Consider the following 27044-nt stretch of genomic DNA (forward strand, 5'->3'; position numbering starts at 1 on the left):
TTTGAGGATCGATAGGGGGGTGTATTCTGAGCATAAATTCCAATTTGAGGGGTTGTACTGAGGTCAGCTCAAGGTCATTTCGATGGAAACGCGTTTAATTCGATATCTCGAGAATGGTTAGTGTTAGGCGAAAAATTGTAGAGACCTTTTCTTTTCCTAACTAAATTTACTAACTTTTTTATTAGAAACTTTTTTTTATAACATTAATATTTTTCAAGTTATTACTACCGCAAGGCAGAAATTTTACTTTTTTTTCAATTTTTCGTAGTTTTCTCCCCAACCATTTAATTTTATTAAATTTTACCGATCATGGAAGTGTAGATCTTTTAATTATGAACAATTTTGTTCTTAAACTTTTTTCCGTAATGCCAATACCTTCGGAGTTATAGATTACTTTACCGAGCGAAATCCGCGCCACTGTCGCAATATAAAAAGGTCAATCGATTAAACTATTTAAAAATTAGGTATTTAATTTAGGTAAATTTAAGTAAATTAACAATTAAAACTGTTTCACACATTTATTTATAGAAAAATAGGTTATAAAATTCGGAATATTAAGCACCCGAGGTCGATGGAAGTGATTCGTAAATATTCGTGGTCCTGACGGTATCGGGGCATACGTCATCCTCGTCCATTGCGTCAAGATCATCATCGTCGATAACGTTCGCGACATTCGAACAATAGTTCTCTTGGCAATTGGTGCAAATCACTGAGCAAAAGAGGCCGGCCTTTCTGCATTCGCACGCTTTGCCGCATTTGGTTTTGCATTTGCACGCAATCGATCTCAGTAAATTATTAATCTTAATATATGATTAATAATGATAATTAATCAGTAATTATTAGCCGATAGCGATGTCATTGAAACCAGCTCCGGATAATTTAGGACGACGTATGCCCCGATACCGTCAGGACCACGAATATTCACGAATCACTTCCATCGACCTCGGGTGCTTAATATTCCGAATTTTATAACCTATTTTTCTATAAATAAATGTGTGAAACAGTTTTAATTGTTAATTTACTTAAATTTACCTAAATTAAATACCTAATTTTTAAATAGTTTAATCGATTGACCTTTTTATATTGCGACAGTGGCGCGGATTTCGCTCGGTAAAGTAATCTATAACTCCGAAGGTATTGGCATTACGGAAAAAAGTTTAAGAACAAAATTGTTCATAATTAAAAGATCTACACTTCCATGATCGGTAAAATTTAATAAAATTAAATGGTTGGGGAGAAAACTACGAAAAATTGAAAAAAAAGTAAAATTTCTGCCTTGCGGTAGTAATAACTTGAAAAATATTAATGTTATAAAAAAAAGTTTCTAATAAAAAAGTTAGTAAATTTAGTTAGGAAAAGAAAAGGTCTCTACAATTTTTCGCCTAACACTAACCATTCTCGAGATATCGAATTAAACGCGTTTCCATCGAAATGACCTTGAGCTGACCTCAGTACAACCCCTCAAATTGGAATTTATGCTCAGAATACACCCCCCTATCGATCCTCAAAATCCCCAAACTGTGTTCGCTCATGTTTATTTATTTCGTAATTTGACTGGAGTATCAATACATTTGCATAAACAATTGTATTTAGAAGCCATTATAAAAATACATATATGTATAACCCAAACTCAAAATAACTTTATTCATATAGGTAACCAAGTTTACTTACTTATGAACGTCAACAGAATAGATGTTAAATTGATTCTAAACTCACCAGTTCGCAAGTCAAGGGCGTAGAGCGGGCAAGAAGCTCTCCGCCACTCTTTTTAATCGCCTAGTTTTGAGCCATACAATTGTTTGAAAGTTTGACTTTGAATTGATTATTCAAAACGATGGAATTGTCATAAACATGGAACAAAAGCAGCTATAGCTATAGCAACTATACTAACATTTACCATATAAAACAACATTCACAGCTACAGTTCAAGTAATGTCATGTCACGTCATACTATCTCATTTAACCTTAAAGTTTCTTGGATATTGGGTAGTCAAAAAATTGATACCGAAAACCGCGCAACCACCACAAAACCTTGATATCGATCCAACCTCATATCCTACCAGTATTATATTCGTGCGTAATTCAACCCGACACAACCTAATAAAATCTTTAGGAAACTCCATTTGAAAATGACTGTGCTAATTGTGTTTGTATAACTTATTAGTAACCCAATACACTAATTTTCTTATATGGTTTAAAACAAACTTACGGGACGCCCATAAAGGGGTGTCATCATGTCCCATGAATTTTAGCCCAGTCTAGCCTTGGAGGGAGGAGTATGTTCTCTTTTTAAACAATTGGAGGATGTAACCAGGGAAGACTACCAGCAAGAGTCCATTCCTTAGTTCACTACTATATGTATCTCCAGGTATCTCTTAGATTGAGTCTCGAGCCGTGTCTGTCAAGTGGCTTCAGCGTGCGACTCTCATCCCTGAGGTCGTAGGTTCGATCCCCGGCTGTGCACCAATGGATTTTCTTTCTATGTACGCATTTAACATTCGCTCGAACGGTGAAGAAAAACATCGTGAGGGAACCTTCGACCCAAAAAAGTCGACGGCGTGTGTCAGGCACAGGAGGCTGATCACCGACTTGCCGATTAGATTAACAAAAGATCATGAAACAGATACAGAAATCTGAGGCCCAGACCTAAAAAAAGTTGTAGGGCCACTGATTTTTTTATCTCTAAGATGGACGAGGGCTATTATCTGCTCCATTGATAACATACGAATGACCTTTCCTGTCTCCAATACTTTTTAATTTTTATAGTTCCTAAGTGCAAATTATATATTTTCCTAGCTAAAGAATTACAGGTACATTATATTTAATACAAGCTGTCTATTGAATACTTAGTTACTTGCTATTTAGTTTGATTCTGAGTATTTCACTAAAAGATACGATTTGTTATTAAAAAAGGTAAAAAATTAATGTTTTTGTAAATATTTTGTATAAGGTTGGAAATACAATAAAGGCTTAGTAATAACAGTTGCACATACGAAATCGGAAAACATATGAGTATATCTAATCTCTGGTAATCTGTTGTGATCTTGTGGTCGAGTGCGTAGGCGCGTGTTGCATTATGATTTGAAATCGAAAGTGACAACAGAGCATAGAAAGTTTAGAGAAAATGTTACTTTTGACCACAAAAATTTAACCTTTTACGAGTATATAATACCTTTACATAAAGACTAGATCTTATTTCGATTCGGCCCAATACACACATTTTAAGAAATTGTATCCATATTTCTTCTCAACTAGACCGTATATTTTTATCAATGTGTTCGCTTTGTCGTTTATGAAACGATTTTGATGATTCTTTTTCGTTCTTTAGGAGATACGGTAATCCGATAACGATCTGATACTGGCATTCCAGAGAAATCGACGGGAACTACGAAAATCTGTTCAAAATCAAAAAATATTGATCCTTTAAAAGCCGTTTTTTTGTTAAAAACTAATTGTAATCATATTTATTTGTTTTATACATTAAGGTGCATTTACTGGTTTCATTCATTACATATTTTCACTGAAAATAATTCAATATTTATTGTTAAGAGTTCGCACGATTGACACAGAATGCATCCACACCATTTATGGTGTTAAAAATTAATATTTCATAGAGTGAAAGTGATTTCAACGTCCAATGATTTACGAACGCACGCATTTTAAGACCACAGTGGACGACTACTTTATTGCACACATATTTTGTAATGCATGATATAACCTATACCTGTGCTGTACTTTTTAAGGCTATATTATAGATGCTTTATATTTAAGGCTGTATAAAGAAATAATAGATAAAAATGAATACATCATTAAAAAGAACAACTAAGGTAGCAGATGTTACAATAGAAATAAACTTAAGTGGATAAGAAGAACGGAAAAGTGGAGCAAGAAAATACGAAACTGGTGCCCAAGGTACGTATACAATAAACGCAAAAGAGACTATTTGAAGGTGGGTAGATCAAATTAAGGAAACAGGAGATGGTAAATGGCAAAGAGTGCATGCAGGAATGGCAGGATTTGCCAAAAAGCGCATACAGATACCTTAGAAGAATGATATCTTTATATATATAATTCTTCTGTGAGTGTGTATGTCACTGAACTTCTCTCAAACGACTGGACCGATTTTGATGAAATTTTTTGTGTGTGTTCAAGGGGATCTGGGAATGGTTTAGATTTACAAATCAGCCCGCCAGATGGCGCGCAGTCGGTACTTTCATACTTTGCTTTACTAATCGCTTGAAATATCATGCAGGACAACGTCTGTCGGGTCCACTAGTAGAAATATAAATTTGTTTAAGAGTAAAAGTATCTGCAATAAAAGGCAGGCATTAAACTTAAATATTAGAAATTATTCAAAAACTTTAATGAAATTTATTCAATGCTTTTACTAAATTATATACTGACTAAGACTGAACGATGTTTGTTTAGTTGAATAATGAATATGCTTATCTTAGGAATTCCTCGTTCAGATTTAAACTCGTAAGGATAGATAAAGCCTTCCTCTAACAAGACTTTACTCATATGTCAGAATAAGGATAATCAATATTAGAACTCGTACTACTTAAATAAAGCCACATCAAGTTGACAGAAAGTTGATTTTGGCAAACGGAAACGTGGCCGCCGAAAACAGACCTGGCAACGAAGAATTGCAGAGACGAAGGAAGCTACGACGTGGAGTGAAATTAAGAGAGCTGCCAAGACCAATCAGGCTGGTTTTCTACGCTGGATGACGATCATCTGAACGACATAGAACTTTCAGTCAAGTCAAGTTGACAGAAAACAATTAAGGATAAGGCAATTGAATTGTTGCCATAGCAACGACCTATTACCGCAAATGATATTTGCAATATTCAAGTTTTTAAAGAGACTGATTGTAGTGGGTGTGGGTGTATATACCCATGCAACTATTTCCTTCCTTATAACCTTCCTCCTATCCGTATTAATCAATGTTCGTACTTCGTAAGTACTTAGGTAACCTATATGACCTAATGATTGACGCATCGCGCATGCCCTATCACATTTGTAATATGACTCGTGTCAGCTGATGCTCAGATGAAATAATCAATAACGAAACTATAGACTGAATCATCTTAATATATATAAATTACGTGTCACGTTGTTTGTCCGCTATGGACTCCTAAACTACTGAACCGATTTCAATCAAATTTGCACTACGTGTGCACATTTCAATTTATACCCGCAACATTATTTTATTGCAAAATATTTGTTTATTATTTGATAGTCACAATTCTAACAGATGGCGCTGTGTTAAAAGTACCAAGCTACAATTGAATGGCATAACCACTAAAAAAGCATGGTGGTCCCCATGTAGGTGTTCTCCTACCGTTTCCCTTGAATAGTTTACTACTATGTAATATAACAAAAACCTAAGCCACAGCAACGCTTGGCCGGTCTGCTAGTAGTAATATAAAAATCAGTTATTTTTCATCTAATAATAATATATAAACTCCACCGTGGCACGGCTAAAGCACATGGCGTATAATCCGTACTTCCGCGATTCGGTTCACGGCAAAACAATAATAGTTTTGAATCGGTAGGGACATGCGGCTGTTCAAGTATTTAGAAATAATCTAACCCTTTCTGCGTTAGCGGACTTCCTACAATAAGTAATAATAATAATAAGCCTTTTTATTTCCTGTTTTACAATATACCAATATTAAAGTAACCAAAAATATTGATTTTGTTAGTAGGCTAGCTTAAATTATGTTAGTAATATATATTTATATTATTTATTTAACAGGAACCCCGGTTTGGGTAAAGGCCTCCTCCAAAGATGCCCATTGTTGTCGGTCCTGTGCTATGGAGTGCCAGTTTTTGCTAGCTGATCTTTTCAGATCATCTTCCCAGCGGTCTAAGGGTCTCCCTTCCGCCTCTTGCCTGGTGGTCCTTTCCATTGGGTAACTCGTTTGGTCCACTTTCTGCTAGAAATTCTTGCTACATGGCTACTATCTTATGAATGAGCTTCTTCGTTTAAAGACAGTTGGTTTTGTGACGATCAATTCAAATCTTATATACAATGATAATTAGAAAACGTAACAACGTGGGTCGAGCTGTGAGATGAAATTGACTTTGAAAGAATCGTTAGTTTAATAAGGTAAATAAAGAGATTATAAGCCAAAGGAATACATAATAAGTAGAAATAGTACTAAATTGGACTACAATTCCACAACTTAAATATTGAAACGCGATAACTCGGCAGGCGGAACTATCGAGCCGACATTAGTAAAACAACTTTCCTGGAACTAAGTATTATTACGTTATTTCTAAGTTTTGCACGTGTACAATATACATTTCTATAACAATTTACTTCTTTTAGTATAAGCCATTCAACTGAATGCTAACATCGTGGCAGCATGAACATATCTTGATATTTTTAAGGCACGCCGACTTCTCAAACTCAAATTACCTTACACGTATGAATGTCAACAGAAAAGATGTTAAATTTCCATTTACGACCTGTTTGCAAGTCAAGGGCGTAGAGCGGGCAAGAACCGGCAAGAAACTCTCCGCCACTCTTTTTAATCGCTAGGTTTTTAGTCACAAATTGATTGAACTGGAGCAAATCAATCCCAAGGATTAGGATCATTTAAATATTCGTCAAATTTAAAAAAAGCTTTATTGATTAATTTACGTTTAACGAGAGCTTTGAGTTTATTCAGTGTTAATTATCTAATTTTGCTTGGGAGTTTGGTTTAAAAACGAATACAATTTCCAAAAAAGGAGTGGTTTATCTTCTGGAGCCCGGTTGATGGTACTATTTGTTTTTCCACTTACTAAACCTCGAACAAATCTGCACGAATAAACATGAAATTCGTTCCATAACATTAAGTTCATACTGGATGATGTATTTGTGCTTTTAAATAGGTCATGATTGGTCATCGTGAGACCTTGCTTCGATAATGCAACACGTCATCTTCAACCATCTGTATCACTGCAGTCGATAATTAAGCTTCAGTTCATGTTATATATACAATTTCCCTACGAAGATAACATATTGTTAATTGATTTTTTTTATAGAACATAATCGCCGCCGCCCATGGACACTCTCAATGCCACAGGACTCGCGAGTGCGTTGCCAGCCTTTTAAGAATTGGTACGCTCTTTTCTTGATGGCCCCTTAGTCGAATTGGGGGTGGAATTTCGTATGAAACGTCCGATAATGAAACTCAGCTGCAGGTATTAATCCGAGCAACTCCTCTGAACACTCTCCATCGTAAACGCGGTAGAAGATGTAGAGTGACCCCACGTCTCTACGCAACGCCAAGGGATCAAGCCGCTCGGAAAGGGATTGGTCGTCGACCATTCGAACGGCTCGTCACTGAATACGGTCAAGTGGAAGGAGCTGGTACTGGGGCCGAATTTGCGCTTTATACAGTTGCAAGCGGTGGCCCAGAGTAAAAAAATTTCAGTGATTTGTTAATTACACGTAATGTGTATATACAAGTAACTAAATACCAACTCAACGTTTTGTCTCTTATTAAAACATGACAAAACATTACACTAATAGTTTCCGACGCATCATGTCTCAACTGTCGAAGAACCTCAGCCCAAGATGTGGAAAAGATGACCGTTATTCATTTGACATTCGTTTATCGGCGGCATCATGTACTTATTAGGTTTGTTTTAATGTTACGTAGATTGAATGTTTTTTAGTATGGCAATCTTATTACCATTATCTTTGGTTATCGTAGGTAATCGAGACTACACAAATAAGAATGGAGAGAAGTCATCAAGCAAAAAAGAGTACCAAGTTTTAAAAGAGTACCGAGAGTTTTTTACGCCGGCTTTTTCTCTCGGCCTACACTCTCTGTCTTCTTTGCCGATGAGTAGGGATGCCTACAGATTGAAATTTAATAACGTGGAATTAGTGATGCCTGTATCTTATGTTCGATAATAAACATATTTTATTTTATTTTTTTTATTTTGAAAGGACGAAATAAAAATGCTGATATCGGAATAACAACAAAGATCACTGATGCACTAACTTTCTTCTTCCAAACAATTTATATTTTGTAGGACGACAGGACACAAAGACTAGTAAAATGTTGGGGCCACGAGACACTAGATCGAGAGGCAAGCCTTGTGCCAAATGGAGAGACGGAATTGCGATGACGGCGGGGGAAAGGTGGCTGGAGATAGCAAATTTTAAATTATGGAATGCCTTGGAGGAGGTTTTTACCCCCTCATAGGCACCCCCATATTTGTAGGGACACCCCTACAAATATAAATATATTTTTATTACTTGCTGTTAATGTCTTGCGCATATATGTATTTGTATTTTAATGGAATAAAATAAAGCCATATTATTATCGTATGGACATTGAAACAAAACTCATTAATTTATGCCCGAACGAACTCTTTAATTTTTGAACGTACACAGAAATGATGTTAAATTGATTCTAAATTTACATTTGCTACCAGTTCGAAAGTCATGGGTATAGAGAGGGAAAGAAGAACTGGCAAGAAACTTACCACCATTATTTTTAGTCTAATCTTATCTCTTTTAAACTCTAGTTTACATGGAGTTTAAAATTTGTACTGTGGTGTGGTTCAGATTAAACTCCTTAATGGTTTTTTGGAGTTTTCTACATTTTAAGTTTATTAATAATGAGATAATTAAAAAAATATTAAAAAGTTATTCTTCGATAGAGCTATTAAAATTGACCGTAAATGGAGTCGATAACACTGTCCTTATGAATATTAATCAACGACGCGGCTTAAATTATATCTATTGAGAATATTCACGGAGAGCGTGCCTGACAGACGTCAACTTGGATCAATTCAGGATTGCTTTGACCGACTTAACGATATTTCATTGAAAATGTTAGACATTATGAATATATTTTAATTTAAATGAGACCGCTGTTCAAATGAAGCAAAGATTCTATTTTATCGTGGAAATTTAATATTTATTTTTGAAGGAAGGTTTTTTTATTACTACAATTACTTATCTAATATATAAAATTCTCGCGTCACAATAATCGTTCCCATGCATATTCCCCCGAAACGGCTCGACCGTTTCTTATGAAATGAAAAAAACTAATTAAATCTTTTATTTATGCATGAATATGCATATGCAGACTTACTGAATAGTAAGTCTGAGAATCGGGTACTATCCAAATGTGAAAAAGGCCCTAAGTGATATGGGGTGTCCACACCAAAAAATATATTTTTATTTTTCGGATAATTTTTATTTTTTTATTTTATTATGTGGCATTAAAAATACATACAACCCTTTTCACCCCTCTGTCGATTGTTCAATGTTGGTATGTACTAAAAAGGTAGGCTAAATAAAATCACATTAAGTAGAAACGAAGTTCACGTGGGCAGCTAGTATATATAATATACATAAAATATATATGTATATATATTTATCATATTAATATCAATCTTTGAACTTTCTCCCAAACCAAGTAGTGGAATAAGCTTGCGGAAAGTGTAATTTGTGTACTTTAAACTCTTTTAAAACAAGTTGCATAATTTCTCCAAATCCGCAGCAGACACGGGACATAATAACTATGTCACCAAACAAGCCTTGGTTTCGTTGCTTGGTAAGTGCATTGACCAATGCACCGTACTCCAGCACACTAGTATAATTAATCGACCAATAAATCATATAGGTGTCATCGCAACTTCTAAGCGTAATTAATATAAATTGTTTCGACGGCGCCCAAGTAAAATCTTGTGACAAATATGTATGCAAGTATTTTTAATATCACAAACGGGCAGGAGGCTCACCTGATATTAAGTGATACGCCGCCTATGGACACTTAGACACGCAAGTGCGTTGCGGGCCTTTTATAAATTAGTACGCTCCTTTCTTGAAGGTCCCTAAGTCGAACTGGTTCGGTAATACTTCAGTGGTGACAAAAACTGCATCAAGAAAAGCTCAGTCAACGACGTACATCGAGGTGATACGGAAATTTTAGACGGGTTTCCTAAACCACGAATATTCAAAGAACGAAATTCACGTCTTTGTACATGTTTTTGTAGGCGTAAAAACTAAATCGATATCATCAAAAACTGGCTTTCCACAGAATAGGCTCTGATTCATCGGTTAAAAGCTATCAATTTACTGGTTTATGTTACAAAAAACACAAAAGGTTTCTTGCAATTGCGGACATGCAACGCACTATGGCTGAATTAAGGTTTCATTTGACGGTATTACTTACATTTTGCGATAAATTATCAAAATATATTGTTAAACATACTTTGACTCGTATGTTATATATGTGCCTTAGTGAAGAGCTTAGGAGGTTTTTAGAGAGGTTTTCTGGAGTGTAGGCTTAATCATGCGACTCTCATTCCTGAGGTCGTAGGTTCGATCTCCATCCCAATGGACATTCTTTCTATGTGCGAATTTAACATTCGCTTGAACGGTGAAGGACACATCGTGAGCAAGCCGGCTAATGCCTGAGTCAAAACTCAAAAAGTTGACGGCGTGTGTCAGGCACAGGAGACTCATCACCTAATACAAAAATTAGAGGCCCAGACCTAAAAAGGGGTTTAGCACCCCTGTTTTTTGTCTGGAGTGAGAATATTCTTATATTATATTTTTTGACTTCAGATGATAGCGGATACACCGTTTCTCATATGAAATTAAACGTGCATTTAATTCTCAACTATAATAAAAGTCAAAATACAATTGTAAGGGCTAGTTGGTCTAGTTCTTAGGGTGAGAAATTAAACACTCCAATGATGACTTGATTCACTATAATTCACTTCACTGATTTTACGTAAACTGTATAACTTGAACAAAGGAATTGCCCGTGCGCATGTGTTACAACGTCTTTTATAATCCATTCCCTACTTCGACTCGACCATCCCAATTCGGGCAGTTGTTCAAGTAAATTCGTAAATAATCGAACGAGTCAAATGAGTAACTATTGCACATGCGCACTTATAGCAAGATACTTAAGATGTTTTGAATTTAATTAAATAAATATTAAATGCTAACACAATCGTAACCTCCATCCATACACACATGGAAAAATACGATATTATCATGTAGTAAGCAAGACCACAACACCTGACTCATCCAGAAAGCTGACGACAGGGGATCTAATAAAGGCTTGTTATGCTAAATTTTACTGGTGCGTTGCACTACGGTCCTGGTAATTAAAGGTCGGCGACCGTTGCAATTCTCATAATCACTTGCAACATAATGCTTGTTTATTCAGCTACCTGCGGTCTTATAAATACATTTTACGCTCCGGACGATATCGCTTCATAATATATATGATACATAATGGGTTAGAGTAGTGTTGACCCAGTGGCATCAGCGTGTGACTCACATCAATGCGGTATAGGTTCGATCCCCGGCTGTGCATCAAAGGACTTTCTTTCTTGGTCCGCATTTAACATTCGCTGGAACAGTGAAGGCAAACATCGTGAGGAAACCGGCATGCCTTAGACTCGAGTCGACGTCGATCAGATTGTAAAAGGTTGTAGTGCCACTGATAATGGGTTACATACAATATTACCATGCCATCACACATTGCATTCATGGAGACTGCAATTATTTCAAGCTGAAATTGTACGGAAATCAGTCAAAAGACATATTAAAAATTTGCGTATAGTAGCAGCGTGTATAATTTTAAGACAAGGTTAAATTGTTTTATGTGGACAAACATATTTCCAACGACCGATTTTTTTTTAATTTAAGTTAATTTAGTATTGTTAACCTATTACATTCAAATCTATCACATACTTTACGCCTCCTAGTACAGGGCGTATATGTTAAGGGCAAAAGAACTTATGCTTGGCAGCCGTAGTAGACACTAGACAGTCCTATGCCTGACTAAATATTTTAGTGAATCGCAATACGTACGTGATTATTTTATTGCCCATTTACACATTTCTTTAGACTCACTTCACTACCATATTAAAAGTACCTCCGGAAACAAAGTGCTCATTACGGCATTCAGAATTCTATACGCGAATAAAGATTCTCCTACATTCCACATAACTCTCGATAAATGCATCGGCATTCAAGTGCCAGAGTATTGTCCAAAACGAGTCCGTCCGTTTTTGTTTGAGACGCTATGGCGCGTCTAACGAGCTTCGAACCAGTTGTATATTTTTTATCGCATCACGCCAAAACTAGGTTCTAAATTTAAAGGAATATTCTTTGATTTGTCTTTGGAAAATCAATGTTATAAATAGACATTTGTTCCCTTAATAGTTTTACTACAAAAAGTATGTATAAGTAATCAATCCTAAGTCGTCCGGATTATATCCTTTATCCTTATGATTATCCTTTTTCTAAGACCCCCCTAGAACTCCACAAACTTGGGTTTAAGCTTGTATTTACCCCCCCCCCCCCTGCATGTCCGTTAACTCTTTATGAACGAACGACTTTCGTACTCTGGAAGTGACCGAGTTTTTATACCAATAATATTTCTCACGATTCCTACTTTACTATAGCATAATCCGATGTTCCGGTCATTATAACAATCAAACAATTACCTGCTTTCACTTAATTGACATTATCAGAGTAATTGGTATGGAACAAGAAACGGATCGCTGAGCGCCGAGAGCGAAAATTATCTACATTATATTACCAAAGGTGGTTCAAAGAAAAAAGGGAGCACGCAAAACTTTCACCTTCTTGGTAACACTATTGGGGTCATCGGTCTCCTATTACAATCAGACTATAGCTACATCAGCCTATGTTTATTATAGCTTCTGTAGCTTTAGTGACGCATTGCGCGGCTAATTCGTAGATCCAGAGTTCTCTCACGGAGCAACTCAAAAGTAATTAATCAACATTTAATACAACAAATACTAACAATAATTACTTACTTTGCCCACCTTTTAAGTACATACCAACAAGGAACATTTTGCTGAATGAAAACATTTTAGGTTTTTCTGTGAAATTTTCTCTATTTATAAACCTCAGAGTTCAAAGTGTAAGTTTTTAATTAATACATAAATAATAGGGGTTGATCGTAGAGGGGTGAAAATTCAGGGTCGTATGTAATTTTGTAAGCTGTATCATATAAACAAAACATTTTTCCTAAAAAAAAAATTAGGAGTGGACTATCCTTAACATTTAGGGGGATTCGGACATTCATTGTCCGATTCGCAGACCTATCCGATATGCACACAAAATTTCACTAAAATCGGTCGAGCCATTTCGGAGGAATTTAATTACAAACACAGTGACACGAGAATTTTATATCTATTAGATCTTATTTTAGTTAAAATTATAGTATGTTTTAAATCCTGGTTTTGATTTGAGAATTAATTTATATTAAATCGTTACGCACTACTTGTCACCAAACCTCATTTTTACGTCATGCATGTTGAAATGTGACGTTGTTTATAATGGAAGTATTATCTTACCGTTTGAAACAATATGTTAGGTATTAAATCATTGGAATTCCTTATTCCTCATTCGATTGGAATTCACGTGTGTAAACAGCTCATATAATGTAACTTAATAACACACAGCTTTTTAATATTAATTCAAATACGATATTCCCTCTGTCTGTCGACATTCGGCATATTGTTGTGTTTTTATAGGAATCTGAAGCTGCGTATACATTAAGCGCGGCAAACCATCGAACATTGGCGCGCGCGGCGGCCGCGCTCTATGTAGACGGGGTTGCCGCGCGCGGCGACTCGAACATTGCCGCGCTCGAACGTGCCGCGGGTCGATCCGCTCGCTGTCGGTTTTTGAGACCGCATCAAAGGAGCTTCAGTCGTTGGCTCGCGCGCAGTTGGGACGGTTATAGTTTTGGTGATTTGGCTCGCGCGGCGAATACGTAAAAAAGGGTGCGTGTACTTATGTCCGCGCGTAAGAAGTTATACTTCTCTGGCATTATTAAAAATAGTTTTTGATTGCATGCAAATAATTAATTACAATTAAATAATCAAAGACTGCAAAAGGAGTCATTATAGTCAATAAAGTACAGTTTACATTTGAAAAATTAAATAAATAATTATATTTATTTTTCTTTTATTTTTTTTACAAATAAGATGGTGAATCACAATTAAAGCGGCAGCCGCCCGACCACGCGCGTCCATACTCGCAGGTTTACAAGAGTGAACTGGTCTGACTATCTGCCGCGGTCTGTTTGTGATCGATCGCCTGCCGCGCGCGGCAGTCACGTCCAACTAAATTTACATCTTCATATTGGCTCGCGCGGCAAATGAAGGTCAACTCTGGTCGAACATTGGCTCGCGCGGCTGCCGCGCTTAATTTATACGCAGCTTAAGATACATAGGACGAACACAGTTAACGTAAATTAATAAATAAACCTTTTTATAAATTTGACGATTATTTAAATGATCCTAATCCTTGGCATTAATTTGCTCCAGTTCAAACAATTTGTATGACTCAAAACTTGGATTATATTCGATTATAAAGAGTGTCGGAGAGTTTATTGCCAGTTCTTCTTACCCGCTTTACGCCCTTCACTTACGAACTGGTAGTAAATGTAAAATTAGAGTTAATTTAACATGTTTTCTGTTGACGTTTATAAGTGTAATTAGTTACCTATATCGGCTAGCTAACTAGTTTTCTAATATAACGTATGATTCAAGCGTTACTGAGACACTATAAATTTTAGTGAAATAACATGCTTAATTGAAATGGAGAAGAGCAATAATATCTTGTATCTTAATAAAACTATTTTCAGCAGTGTTATCAACGATAAAAAACTTACACTTATCACGATTTAACTTTTATCCCAGTCAGACTGGTTAAGACGGAAATTCTAAGAGATTTCTTAATGCACAGCATCCTTACTTGTCGTGCAACTCGACAGGCTCACTTCTTTGGGCAACTTAGCCATTTAGAAATACATAAGCATTTTAATTATGACTATTATTCAAATAGGTAATGGAACTTGTTGAATACTAATTAATGATATAAACTGCAATTCAAATATATAAAGAAATAAATATAATAAAACTTAGTTCGCGGACCGCTGAGAAAACTTTTCCTATTAATACGTACCGATCAATTACAATGTGCATAAACAACAGCGCCAAAGAGAAACAACTATTCCTCTTAATAACATTTCAATAACAATAATTTATTAAAATTTTCGTATGTATACGTCAATTTGTTTGTTGTATCATGTGTGTCCTACTTTTCTGGGCCAAATAAAAAACAGTTCCTCTTAATATAAACCAAACATAAGTTTTTGAAGTGAATTTATGAATTATTAGTATTTTATATTTTTGCAAAATATTTTATTGAAATCTCAAATGACGAAAATTGTAAATCAAAATGCCACGTGTTTTTAATATCGAAGAAATAAATTTAAAAAATTAAATGTATTATTTGAATTAATTTTCGACACTATTAATATTTTAATGACAATTAAATTCCTAACATATCTTCCTTTTCCCCTCCCTCTACGACTCGGAAACCTAAAGTTTTAACTATGAACAAGAGTTAAAAATTAGTTTGCCAAAGAAGTTTCACTTCTGTCGTGTATTTGTACGTATTTTTTCACAATTAACTAGGTCAATAGTTTAACTACTATCAGAGCGCATCAGAAATGTCACTAAGAAAGTCAATTAAAAATCAATCAAGATCGATTAACACCGTATTAAGTGCATGTAATCAATTTTAAGCCCGCTATTAGCCCAGTTGTCATTAGGTCACCTAGGTTCCTAATTTGGCACGCTTAGGTGATCTAACAGTAAGTGACCTCAGTCAATCACGACAGATTCCTAATCGGTCTAGTTAATAAGACATTATCTAGATCGTGGCCATTAAAGAGAAAACTTGTGACATAATTGTGACTAACACGAATAAATTATATATTATAACGTAAATTGAATAATTCGATTTTATTTAATCTAATATATAAAATTCTCGTGTCCCAATGTTCGTTCCCATACGAGGAGTATGGAAAGGGCTCGACTGATTCTTATGAAATTTTTTATGCATTTTAGAATAAGAAGTTCACAAAATAAACGCGGTATTAACTTGTATCCAACCAATCCAAATTCATCAACTATAAGTGAACCTATATAGTTACTGTAGGAACCTTTTTTAAAACTCATTTTCGACCATTTATAATAAATGTATACGCCCTAGGGGCTTAGTCAAGATTCCTTAACAGTAGTACATATGTGTAGTAAGTCGAAAACTAAATTAGTATGGAAATGACAGTCCCGACAAATTTTCATACAAATTTAGTTTTCGACATTCTACACACACTACTGTTAAGGGATCTTGACTAAGGCCCTAAGCTATGAACTATTTAATCTAATTTCGAAATCTATAGAGTCATTCTTCTCTATGTCTCAGTTTTGACATTTTCGACAGTGCTGAAGACTAGATCCGGAGATATGTATATGTCACCGTAAAATTGTAAACACCGTTAGATTGTAATATATCTCGCTAGATTGTAAACTGTCGAAAGATTGTGAACCTCAACGAACTGCTTACAATTTAAGGTATTATTATTCGGTAGTTATATGAAATTGTTGGGAAGTAAAATTAATCTGTAATTGACCAAAGAAGTTTGAATGATAACTAAGTTAGTGTAGTACAATCTACCGAATAATAATACGTTAAATTGTAAGCAGTACGCTGAGGTTCACAATCTTTCGACAGTTTATAATCTCGCGAGATAGATTACAATCTAACGGTTTTTACAATTTTACGTTAACATATACAACTGACATTGAGTGCCCATTGATAAGGTTCAAACCACCACATCTGATAGGATGACAATAAAGCTTTCTAGAAAACCGGCTTTTAGCATTTCTTTGTTGCAGTTCGAGGAGAATTATTTGCCATAATTTTACGTGATTGCATGGTGATTGTAACATTATTCTTCTATTTACCTAAAAACTAAATGATTCTAATTTTAAAATTCGTAATGGCGGGAAATTTAATGATACAAGTTATTGTTCGCGTAAAATTATTGTTGTCTGCACATGATAAGTGGCGGGTCCTATTTAAACCAGGCTATTGTTTATCTTAATACTCCATACCGCGACGAAATTAGGTAGCAACAGTACTACGAAGATTGCGTAGGTTTCTAGTATCATTACAACGATTCCATGTTTGTACAAATCAGATCTGATCAGGCGTTGATGGCATTGATTTAAAAAAAAGTGTGACATTTAATATACATACGCTTTCAGTAATAACGGAAATGACGTAATGATTAAAATACCTTATGTAAACCCAAGTTATTAAAATCGACCTAGAGCGCGTGCAACAATTTAATAAACACTATAATAATGCCCATGTTTCCTTCGCTTTCAATAATAATTTGCATTTTTATTATGAATGCATTGAACACAGCAGTCATTAAATAGATTACTGGTGTATTACGATACTAATAACACACAGAAGACATTTGGATTTACCTTTAGTTGATTTGACTTACATATTATAAGCATTGTTCAAGGTTAAAAGAGTTATGTATAATAAACAAATGCAATACGCTATAATGCAATCCCTATCTATAGGTACAAAACTGAGGAACATATTATGTCCTAAATTTGATTATGAGATCGCCTCCGTGGTTGTACCGTACATCGACCTGGTCGTCCACGGGAATTCAAATATTTGAATACAACGAACTTCAAGCTTGTGCTTTAATTCATAAAGTTTGTGCAACCAATAGAATACGACATATCCTCGGTAGCTAAGCTCCATAGAAAAAAGAGTAAAATCAATGTTTGGATAAGTACGGTCGTGCTGCCGCTTTACTTGTTTTTGGTTCAACTGCTTTTTACCAGCGTTGCATTCCTGCTGCCACCGGCATTAATCTCACGATTGCGCGCGCCTTTACACAACCTTTAGCCCATTACTTGTTGATTTTTGTCTGTACTTATTTATTTCTAATACAGTTTTCAAATTAAATAAACATTGCCTCTCCGTGACGAATTAACTCAAAAATGTTCGTTTTCTCACGTTAGCCGTTGGTCACGCGAAGTAATAATTCGAATGGCGATGAAATACATGTATCGCGAGACAAACAATTATTTAGGACGGGAGATAATACATTTATTACTATCAAAATAGATAAAATATCAAACCTGATGGCTCGGCGCTGTCGTTTATAATCCAAGCTGCATCTTAACCTCAAAAAGCACCTCAAGCACAGTCACGATCATGAAGGTCACGGTTATGTTAACTTGCATAACACTATACAACCTTTACACCACTTATAACATGGGATAAGACAAATAAAACCATACCGTGGATTACTGTTAACTGTTATCATAAACACACAAATGCACAGTTCGTTGCACGTTTATTCAACAAACGACACGAGTATTGATTAAGGACTATGTTAAATATCATATTTTCGTGTCCCTTCATTTAATTATGCACCAATTACAACTCGTTGTCATTACTTTAATACAGTTTACGATAAAACATGTAACAGCCGTGCACTGCACTCCGTCAGACGCGACGAATATGGCCGATGAATTTGAACTACGCTTGCGCGGTGCGCCGCTATTCGCGGCAATCCGTTTACCTGCTAAGGAAAAAATTTAGTTTGATAACAGCGCCCCCTATACAACAAACTCAGAACTAATAACTCAGTCGTAACGCGACGAGCGATTCGACTGAGTTGTGACGGTCACATAACATTAAGTACGTGTTTCACAAGTGTAATAACAGATGGCGCTTCTTTACCAATAATAACTTAGTGTGTGCTTATTGTATTGGAAAATAAAATAATAATATTATTATAGAATTTTTATTCTGTTGTCTGTAAATGATTTGAATCATGCACTATTTAACAATCTTAAGATAATCTATTTTTAAAGTTTTAACGCCCCTAATAATTTATATTGATATATTAATGTAAATTAAGTGATTGTTAAATGCCGTTTTTATACTATTTACTAGCTGATCCGGCAAACGTGGTTTTGCCATGTTTATCATTTATAATAAAAAATAGGGGTTGATCGTAGAGGGGTGAAAATTAGGGGTTGTATGCATTTTTTAATGCTGTATCTTAAAAAAAAAAAATGTACTTATCTAAAAATTTAAAAAAAGATTAGGCTTGGACTACCCTTAACTGAAAAAACGGATGATAAATAGATGGTGTCCGATTCTCAGTTATACCCAATATGCACACAAAATTTCATGAGAATCGGTCAAGCCGTTTCGGAAGAGTTTAACCACAAACACCGCGACACGAGAATTTTATATATTAGATTTCCATATATTATCTTTATTAGACTGTATAATTAAAGGTGTGTGTCAGACATTGAAGGCCGAGAGGCCAACTCTGCTGTGTTATGTTCTTTTTCATATTAACTATCTATGTGGACAGTGGTAGGGACGTCATTCATGTAGAATTGAGGATTGACTACAGATACTTATACATTTAAGTATTTTAGATTTGTTAAAGAAACAAAACAATTTTTGCACTGTATTTATTAAGCGACATAGTGATTCTTTAAAATAGTTTAACAATCATAACTTAAAAATATATATTTTGTAAAATCTCTTTATTAGGCTACATAACATCAAGATACAAAAAAGGAACAAAAATGTATGGTAACTTATACGTTAAACTTATTTTTTTAATCAGGCAAGATTATTGCATCTATTAAATCAATCATCCGCTGTCAAGAATTTTTATCATTCACACAAACACTTAATATATCTCTAAGGTCTCTTCCAAAATATTATGTCAAGATTACAAATTTATACAAAAGATATCTATAATTCATACAAATAAACAAAGTATTACTCTTAGCACGAACTTAATTGTCAAATACTTGTCATATGTCATAAGATAATTTAGTGTTCTGACAGCTCGAGTGTATAATGTGTTTACAGTGCCACATTCTTTGCTTGGCCGGCGGCTGACATTGGTACTACCGTCGCCATTTTGAAATATCAGACTGATATTCTTTATTTTCTGTAATTTCTTGGTGCGTACAATAAATAATTTTAGTATCTATCAACATCTAATAAGAATACAACTAAAATGTATTTATTTTTATTCCTTGCTTTATATGAATATAGGTAACAAAATCAATCAAATCAGTTGGTCCTATGTTTGTGTCACATTTATTTATATGTAACATATACATTGTTTTATGAAGACATTTCAATAAATTATTAAGTTAGCCTGCATGGCTTCAAATTATTCCCCTTATAATGGTTAATTTTTATTTATTGGCAATACTTATATCCATGACAGCGTCGCGACGCTTTTACCGGCCAAGAAAAGTATGTGGCAATGTAAGATAACTATACGAGCAATAATATTGTCTTTGATTTACGAGCGCTACACAAAGTTAAACAGATACTTTTGGAGTTATTTACAGTACTCATCGTCAAAACCGGAGTCAGACTTGACGATAACTCTTCTGATTCTGAATTTAACTCTTAGCGCGAACCATATCTTCTGTATGTCAAAGACATTTTTAAGCAACATTTTAGTCAATTTTAATGTTTCATTCGTGCTTCGTTCTATTTCTAAATGTTCCAGATGTTCCATGGAGCATTCAAAACATACTTTATTGTCGCTATTCGTGCTAAGTGCATTACCCTAAAGCTGGAATTATATTACGAAATAGTGGCATGAATGGGAAATCTGTTTCACGAAAGTAGTTTCGATATATTTGCGAAAGTAGTTTCGTAAAATAATTAGTGTCGTGAAATCCTCAGTAAAGAAGTAACCATGGCCACATCAGCATTGAAGCTTTATTTTTCTATATTCTATTATTTATGTGGCTAATGAGATGTTTCTCTATAAACTTAAAATGCTGCGTTTTTTAACAACTGGAAATAGATTGAAGTCTTTATCGTAAGAATTCAGGGTGGCATCATGTAAACGATGAAAATACACACGTCCGCACAGCACATACACTTTCGCGACACTAGTTTCAACTTTCACGTCGCATCTTCATCGTGAAATCTGTTGCATGAAAAAAAAAATCGCGCAGGGCACGAAACACATTTGCATTCAGGAAATTCATGCATGCCGAAAATATTGAATTAGACGTGATACTGTTGGTCTAATGTCACGAAATTAATTTCATGCCACTAATTTCGTAATGCTTAAGTCAAACTATAAATATGTCACTCTTATATTCGCTTTAAAATACGATGTTACAAAATATTTTCCTACAAAATATTATGTAAATTGATAAGATTTTAATTAATAATGCCCATTACATTTAAATCATTATTTTCACATAATTAAATTCGTTGCTTATTCTTAACTGGCCGTAATTGTCCCTATTGACTACATAAAATAATACTTTAAAGAGAGCTTAATTCTTGTAAAAAATCAAATTGAATGGTTTTTAATATTTTGTTTTTACAAATTTTACCAAGCCGAAATTAGATGTCCTTCTTGTATAAATGATAAAACCGACTTAAATGGCGCCTAATCTATAATCTTAAAACTTATAAAGTCGACGCATTTTAAACTGAGTCGTCGGGCAATAAATGTCACTGACAGTAGGAAAAGGAATGTGCAAGCAAGGGAACTCGTTATCGACAGTGTTGCCACATGGTCTCGGCAATGTATCCCTAGACTAATTTTATTTCCCCACAGAAATCCCCTAGGATGCCTTCAAATACAAAAAAAATTCTTGTGTAGTGTTATTATTGAATTTTCATGTAATTCAGAATTTGTATTGAATTAAAATCACATCGTTCTTTGACAGCACAAACGAATATTCAATTACATAGTAAGGTTAACCACGCGGATCCTATTCTTACGATGTGTTCGTACTTCAATTTAGTTCCAAAATCAGTAATGTGGTATACAATAGCAAAATAAAATGTATTTGGTGTACAATTTCCCCTAAAAACCCCCCAAATATTCTTTCCCCCTATTCTGCCTCTAACTCGGTTAAAAATTAAAAAGAGAGAGAGAGAGAAATTCTCTTATCTGGCAACACTGGTTATCGATACTTAGCTACCTGCGCACGCACTTCTGACTCCTGATTGGTCGTTACTAGTAAGGGTTGTTTTCTATAAACATAATATTTTTTTATGACACTCAATACATTACACTTTGTTACGCAATACGCGCAATGGTGAATTTTTTTTCTAACGTGGTTTTGAAGAAATTAAATGGTGACATTTATCTTACAAATTAAAAACTTTTATTTTAGAAAAATTATTCCTATTAATTCTTAAGATAATTTAGCACTTCGATCATATCTATCCCGTTATCGATATGCACCTCCACAATTCTTACGCACATCACTACACCTCTCCATAAGACCTAGCGGGCGAGACTAATCAGATAAAAATGATTTATGACCCGAAGCCTCACTTAAAAATGCGTCGACTATAACAGGCACACACACACAAACCAACAGATACGAAAACACAGTATGGAAATAGAAATCACTTTAGACAGGGTAAGCCAACTTTTTTTTCCAAGAATTAAGCTCTACAATTTCCAAATATTAAATGAAACTGGTCCGCAATGTAAGGTTAGAAAAACTGGCAGGAGAGACGAAGTCAATTTCAGAAAGATATTGTATTTATTTTCTCCTCGTACGGTAGCGCAGGGCAATCAGCGCCAAGAGGTGGAAACCTAGATAGAGAATGACCAGGGCAACAATGTCGGGCCAGAATTCGTTCGTGGTAAAGTCATACATGCTCAGCACTTCGTCGCCAGTACTGAGGCACGGTGCTCCGGTCTCGTCTGTAAGACATGCTGTAAAAAAATTTGAATATTAACGTTATGATTTTAATACAAAAATAGATAGCTATTAAAAGGAGAGATATATTTTTAAAAGGAGTCCCTTCAGGCAAGGTTCCGAAGAGCTAGCAGCTACCTCGGACAAAGAATTAGTCTAGCTATTCAGCGAGGGAACGCTGCCAGTATTTTCGGAACCTTTGCTAAAGGGACTCCTTATGATTTTAATTAGACTAAATATTATACATTTTAGTAGTCAGAGGTAGCGCTTAGTGTTATTTTGGTTTCCAAATCCTACCCTTACGTTACTAGAATCACACTTAAACGATAAAAGTAGTTTTTGTTGGAACATTTTATTACACAATTAAGGAAGAAAAGAGCTTTTTTCGCACCATCACTATGTGGAGTCAGATTCCCAGTGAACTATTTCCGAACCAATTCGACTTAGTAACTACAATTCTTAAAAGGCCAGCAACGTACTTTCGAGACTACTGGCAATGTGAGTGAATGTCTCAAGTCAAGTCAAAATCATTTATTCATATAGGTATCACAATGTATACTTATGAACATCAAAAAATAAAAATATATAATCTAATTGTACACATTGTTGCCAGTTCTCAAATCAAGGGCGTGGAACGGAAGAGAAGAACTGGCAATAAACTCTCCGCCACTCTATTTAATCGCCAAGTTTTTTGTTATACACAATGTTTGTAAGGAGCTGCAACCATTACACCATGTTTCACATAACTTCTTAAGTAATCAACAGTTAATTAATCATAATAAAATAAATTATAAACTAAGATTTGTCCTCTATCAGCAGGAGGCATGGTGTAATAGGAGCACGCTCTTACATTCTCGTGGGTTTACGTGTGTTCATGGGCGGCTGTATCACTTATCATGAGGTGAGCGTCCCTGTTCCTTTGCCCCCTATTATATAAAATGCAATGCACACACACGCATACATGAAGCCTCACATAATATGTTGCTAACATACAGTTTGACAAATGTGAAAAATGCCTTTGTAAACAAAATTATATTTACAAAAAAAGGTAATAAGTACGTCTTTGTAAACAAGACAATTTGCAGTAAAAGACAAGGCCATATAATCACTTTAACACCTGCCCACCCATTTAACCTGTTTTAGGGACTTCCCTGACAACATTTTTACCTGCTTTCGTAGAACCCTCGTTAGTAAATCAGAATATGATTGTAATTAAAAAGTTATAACATTCATACAAACTTTTATATTTTGTATTCGTCACAGAATAATAGTTATGTGTAACGTCACAGAATAATAACTATGTACTAAATAAAAAATAGGAAACACGAAAAAAGCAATAAAGTAAAAGTAAATTAAATTATGTTTTTAAGTGGCTACCGCTGCTTATTGTAGCGACACTGAAAACACCCCATGATAGGTAATAAAAAAATCAGTAGCGCTACAACCTTTTTAGATCTGGGCCTCAGATTTCTGTATATGTCTCATGATCATTTGTCAGTCATAGGGAAGTAGGTGATTAGCCTCCTGTGCCGGACACACGCCGTCGGGTCTAAGGCAAGCCTTTACCTTACCTTACGATTTCCTTCACCATTCGAGCGAATGTTAAATGCGGATATAGAAAGAAAGTTCATTCGTGCATAGCTAGGGATCGAACCTACGATCCCTAGCTAGCCTAGCCTAGCCTACTAATATAACTGAGTTCTCTTACGTTATGGAGAGTTGTCGTTAAATGGAAAGAATCGTTGTTTTACATTAGTAGCTAGGACGTGTACTTATGTAGCACGTCCTTTAGTAACTTTAGTAACATCTCCTCTCATCTCTAACGTCGACGTTAGAGATGAGAGGAGATGTTAGATGTGGAGATGAGGAGAAGAGATGTTAGATGGTTGTACTTACTTATGTTTTGTACTCCATCCCACTGAAGAATCGTCATTGCTTCATTAGAATACATGAGCCAAGACAGGTGTCGAATCCACGATATATATTTTGGTATTGAGCTGTAGAAAAGTGTTTATTTGTATTGTTTCGTATTAGATGTAATTCATAAGACGTAAAATCTCGAATCATATAATTTTAGACTACAAAAAGGATGGGTAGGGAAAATATAGATTTGTTACATACATATATAAAGATCAGTAACAACTAGACTATTTAAATTGCATAAAACTACGGTATTTTTTTAGCCCATTTTCCGTAAAAGCTATTGGCAGAACCGTAACATCGATAAAATTATTGAATCAAATGCTTTTCAAATAAGTTACTTAAACATAATTTTAATTTAAGTTTTATTAAGATATGATACCAAAAGTATATAAGATTAAGCGGGAGTGGTAAAGTATATACAATTACACAATGTGCCTAAATAGAAATACTGTCAAAATCTTTTATAACGACTTCGAAGAGACTTCGAGGGGATATGTATTTGGTCGTAAAAACCGATAGTCGTAACAGTCGATGATGTTATTAAGTAGGTACATACCTAATACCTACACAGAATTCAGCCGGGACCTTTGGTTTTGGTCAATATAACCGGTATGTTGTTCTAAAGATGTAAACGTAAACGGTAAACGGTTTTCACTGTATGTACTATGTATACTTAAAAACAACTAAGACACATAATCTACTATAAACTATATTTTGCCGCCAAAACGTCATAAATAAAATCTTGGCATAAATAGAATAAGTTACCTGAGTTTTATAAATAGTCCCGATGTCATCATCAGAGAGTAGTCAAATGGGACAAGGTAGGCGATTGCGACCGGCATTGAACCGAAAGCGCAAGAGAAGAATGATCCTGAAAAAAAAAATAGTTTTATTTATCTTAATATGCAGTCAATTACAAACTAAACATATCATTAATAATAGAAAAAAAGGGTGCGTGTAAAAGTAGTTAAAACTCCTTTATTTGTTTAAAAGGTAAATGTCATTATGGTCATTCAAAATTCTTGGCGTAGCTGCTAACTTCACGCATATTCTATTTCTTTTTACTTGTAGATTGTCTTATTCCCATCTCGTTCGCGCCGCTATAATCACACTGACAACTTTGGGTCACGGTGCGCGCGCAATCGTAAAATTTCACTCTCATCAATTTTTCATAACGCGCCTAAAGAAGTATAACTTCAAAAATCCAGTGACGCTACAACCCTAAATGTGTCTTGGCTCAGAGCTTCCGTTTCTTTGATCATTTTTTATTTTATTGTAGGTAATCAGCTTTATATCTGACACATGTCATCGGTTTTTGGATTTGACATAGAAAATCCATTGTACGAACGGGGATCAAACCTACGACTTCAATGTCACGCGCTGAAGCCACTCGGCCAACACTGCTTACTCGTATCATTAAGTAGGTAGTGTAGTGTAGTGTAGGTACATACATATAACTAATGAGTGTAACTAAGTGAAATTATTAATTAATTAATATACCAAAGTAATAAATAAGTATTTGAACCTAAAGGATGCATGGCAAGTCTATACTTCTATACTACTATTATAAAGAGGAAAGGTTTGATTTTTTGTTTGTTTGAAATGATTAGGCTCCGAAACTACTGGACCGATTTCAAAAAAATTTTCACCGTTGGCAAGCTACACTATTCCCGAGTGACATAGGCAATGTTTCATTTTCAAAAAAATTAGGGAAACTAAAACTTGAATAATCTAACCCAAGGTGTAAAAAAATAAACAAAAAACTTCCTTCAATCGTGTGCGCTGCGAAAACTATTAATGATAGAACAAAGTAATGAATTACAGTTTATGAATTTTTTTTTATTAAAATACTACCGCTAGGATAGGCTCTTTATTCGTACCTAGGTATTGATCCTTATCAAAATAATTACCAACGTTTCACATAAGCTACAATTTAATGGCATAACCACCAAAAAAGCATGGTGGATTGGTGTTCTCCTGCCGTTTCTCTTGAATAGTTTACTACTATGTAATATAAAAAAAATCTTAACCACAGCAACGCTTGGCCGAGTCTACTAGTAAGTCATATTCTAATTATAAAATATATAATTCCAGTTAGAAAGTTTTACGCGTAAATAATCTCAAAATTGCTTCAGAATCAATCTAATTTTATCTTTAATAAGTATCGCAAATGCTGCCAGCGTTAAAGGTACACTGCCACAGGAACTAAACTTTTTAAATTTGTTATATTTTCTTTTTAATTGTATTTATTATTCAAATTCAAATTCAAAAATCATTTATTCACGTAGGTAACACAATGTACACTTGTGATTCGTCATTAAAGAAATAAATATTAATGCTTCTAATTTTACATTTACTGCCAGTTCTCAAATCAAGGGCGTAGAACGGAAGAGAAGAACTAGCAATAAACTCTCCGCCACACTTTTTAATCGCCATGTTTTTTTTTTTGGTTTTTTTTATTACTTTGTGGTTTAATAAAA

At 34.8% G+C, this 27044-nt stretch overlaps 2 protein-coding genes across 2 annotated transcripts in view; both read right to left on the reverse strand.

Moving 5' to 3' along the window:
• Window positions 1-18444, reverse strand: part of LOC125049319 (rho GTPase-activating protein 21) — a 370956-nt gene extending 352512 nt beyond the window's left edge. The window contains exon 1 of the mRNA XM_047648473.1: window positions 18043-18444. The gene's annotated coding sequence lies outside the window, so the exon portion shown is untranslated. The remainder of the gene's footprint in view (window positions 1-18042) is intronic.
• A 3931-nt stretch (window positions 18445-22375) lies between these two features.
• The window catches only part of LOC125049303 (protein scarlet), a 33896-nt gene continuing 29227 nt past the window's right edge, over window positions 22376-27044 (reverse strand). The window contains exons 12-14 of the mRNA XM_047648449.1: window positions 25330-25435; window positions 24538-24638; window positions 22376-22658 (exon numbers count right to left, since the gene is read on the reverse strand). Of these exons, the coding sequence (XP_047504405.1) occupies window positions 22483-22658; window positions 24538-24638; window positions 25330-25435 (383 nt within the window). The 3' untranslated portion in view covers window positions 22376-22482. The remainder of the gene's footprint in view (window positions 22659-24537; window positions 24639-25329; window positions 25436-27044) is intronic.

This window comes from Pieris napi, chromosome 5 (assembly GCF_905475465.1).
Source record: "Pieris napi chromosome 5, ilPieNapi1.2, whole genome shotgun sequence".
Lineage (NCBI taxonomy): Eukaryota > Metazoa > Arthropoda > Insecta > Lepidoptera > Pieridae > Pieris > Pieris napi.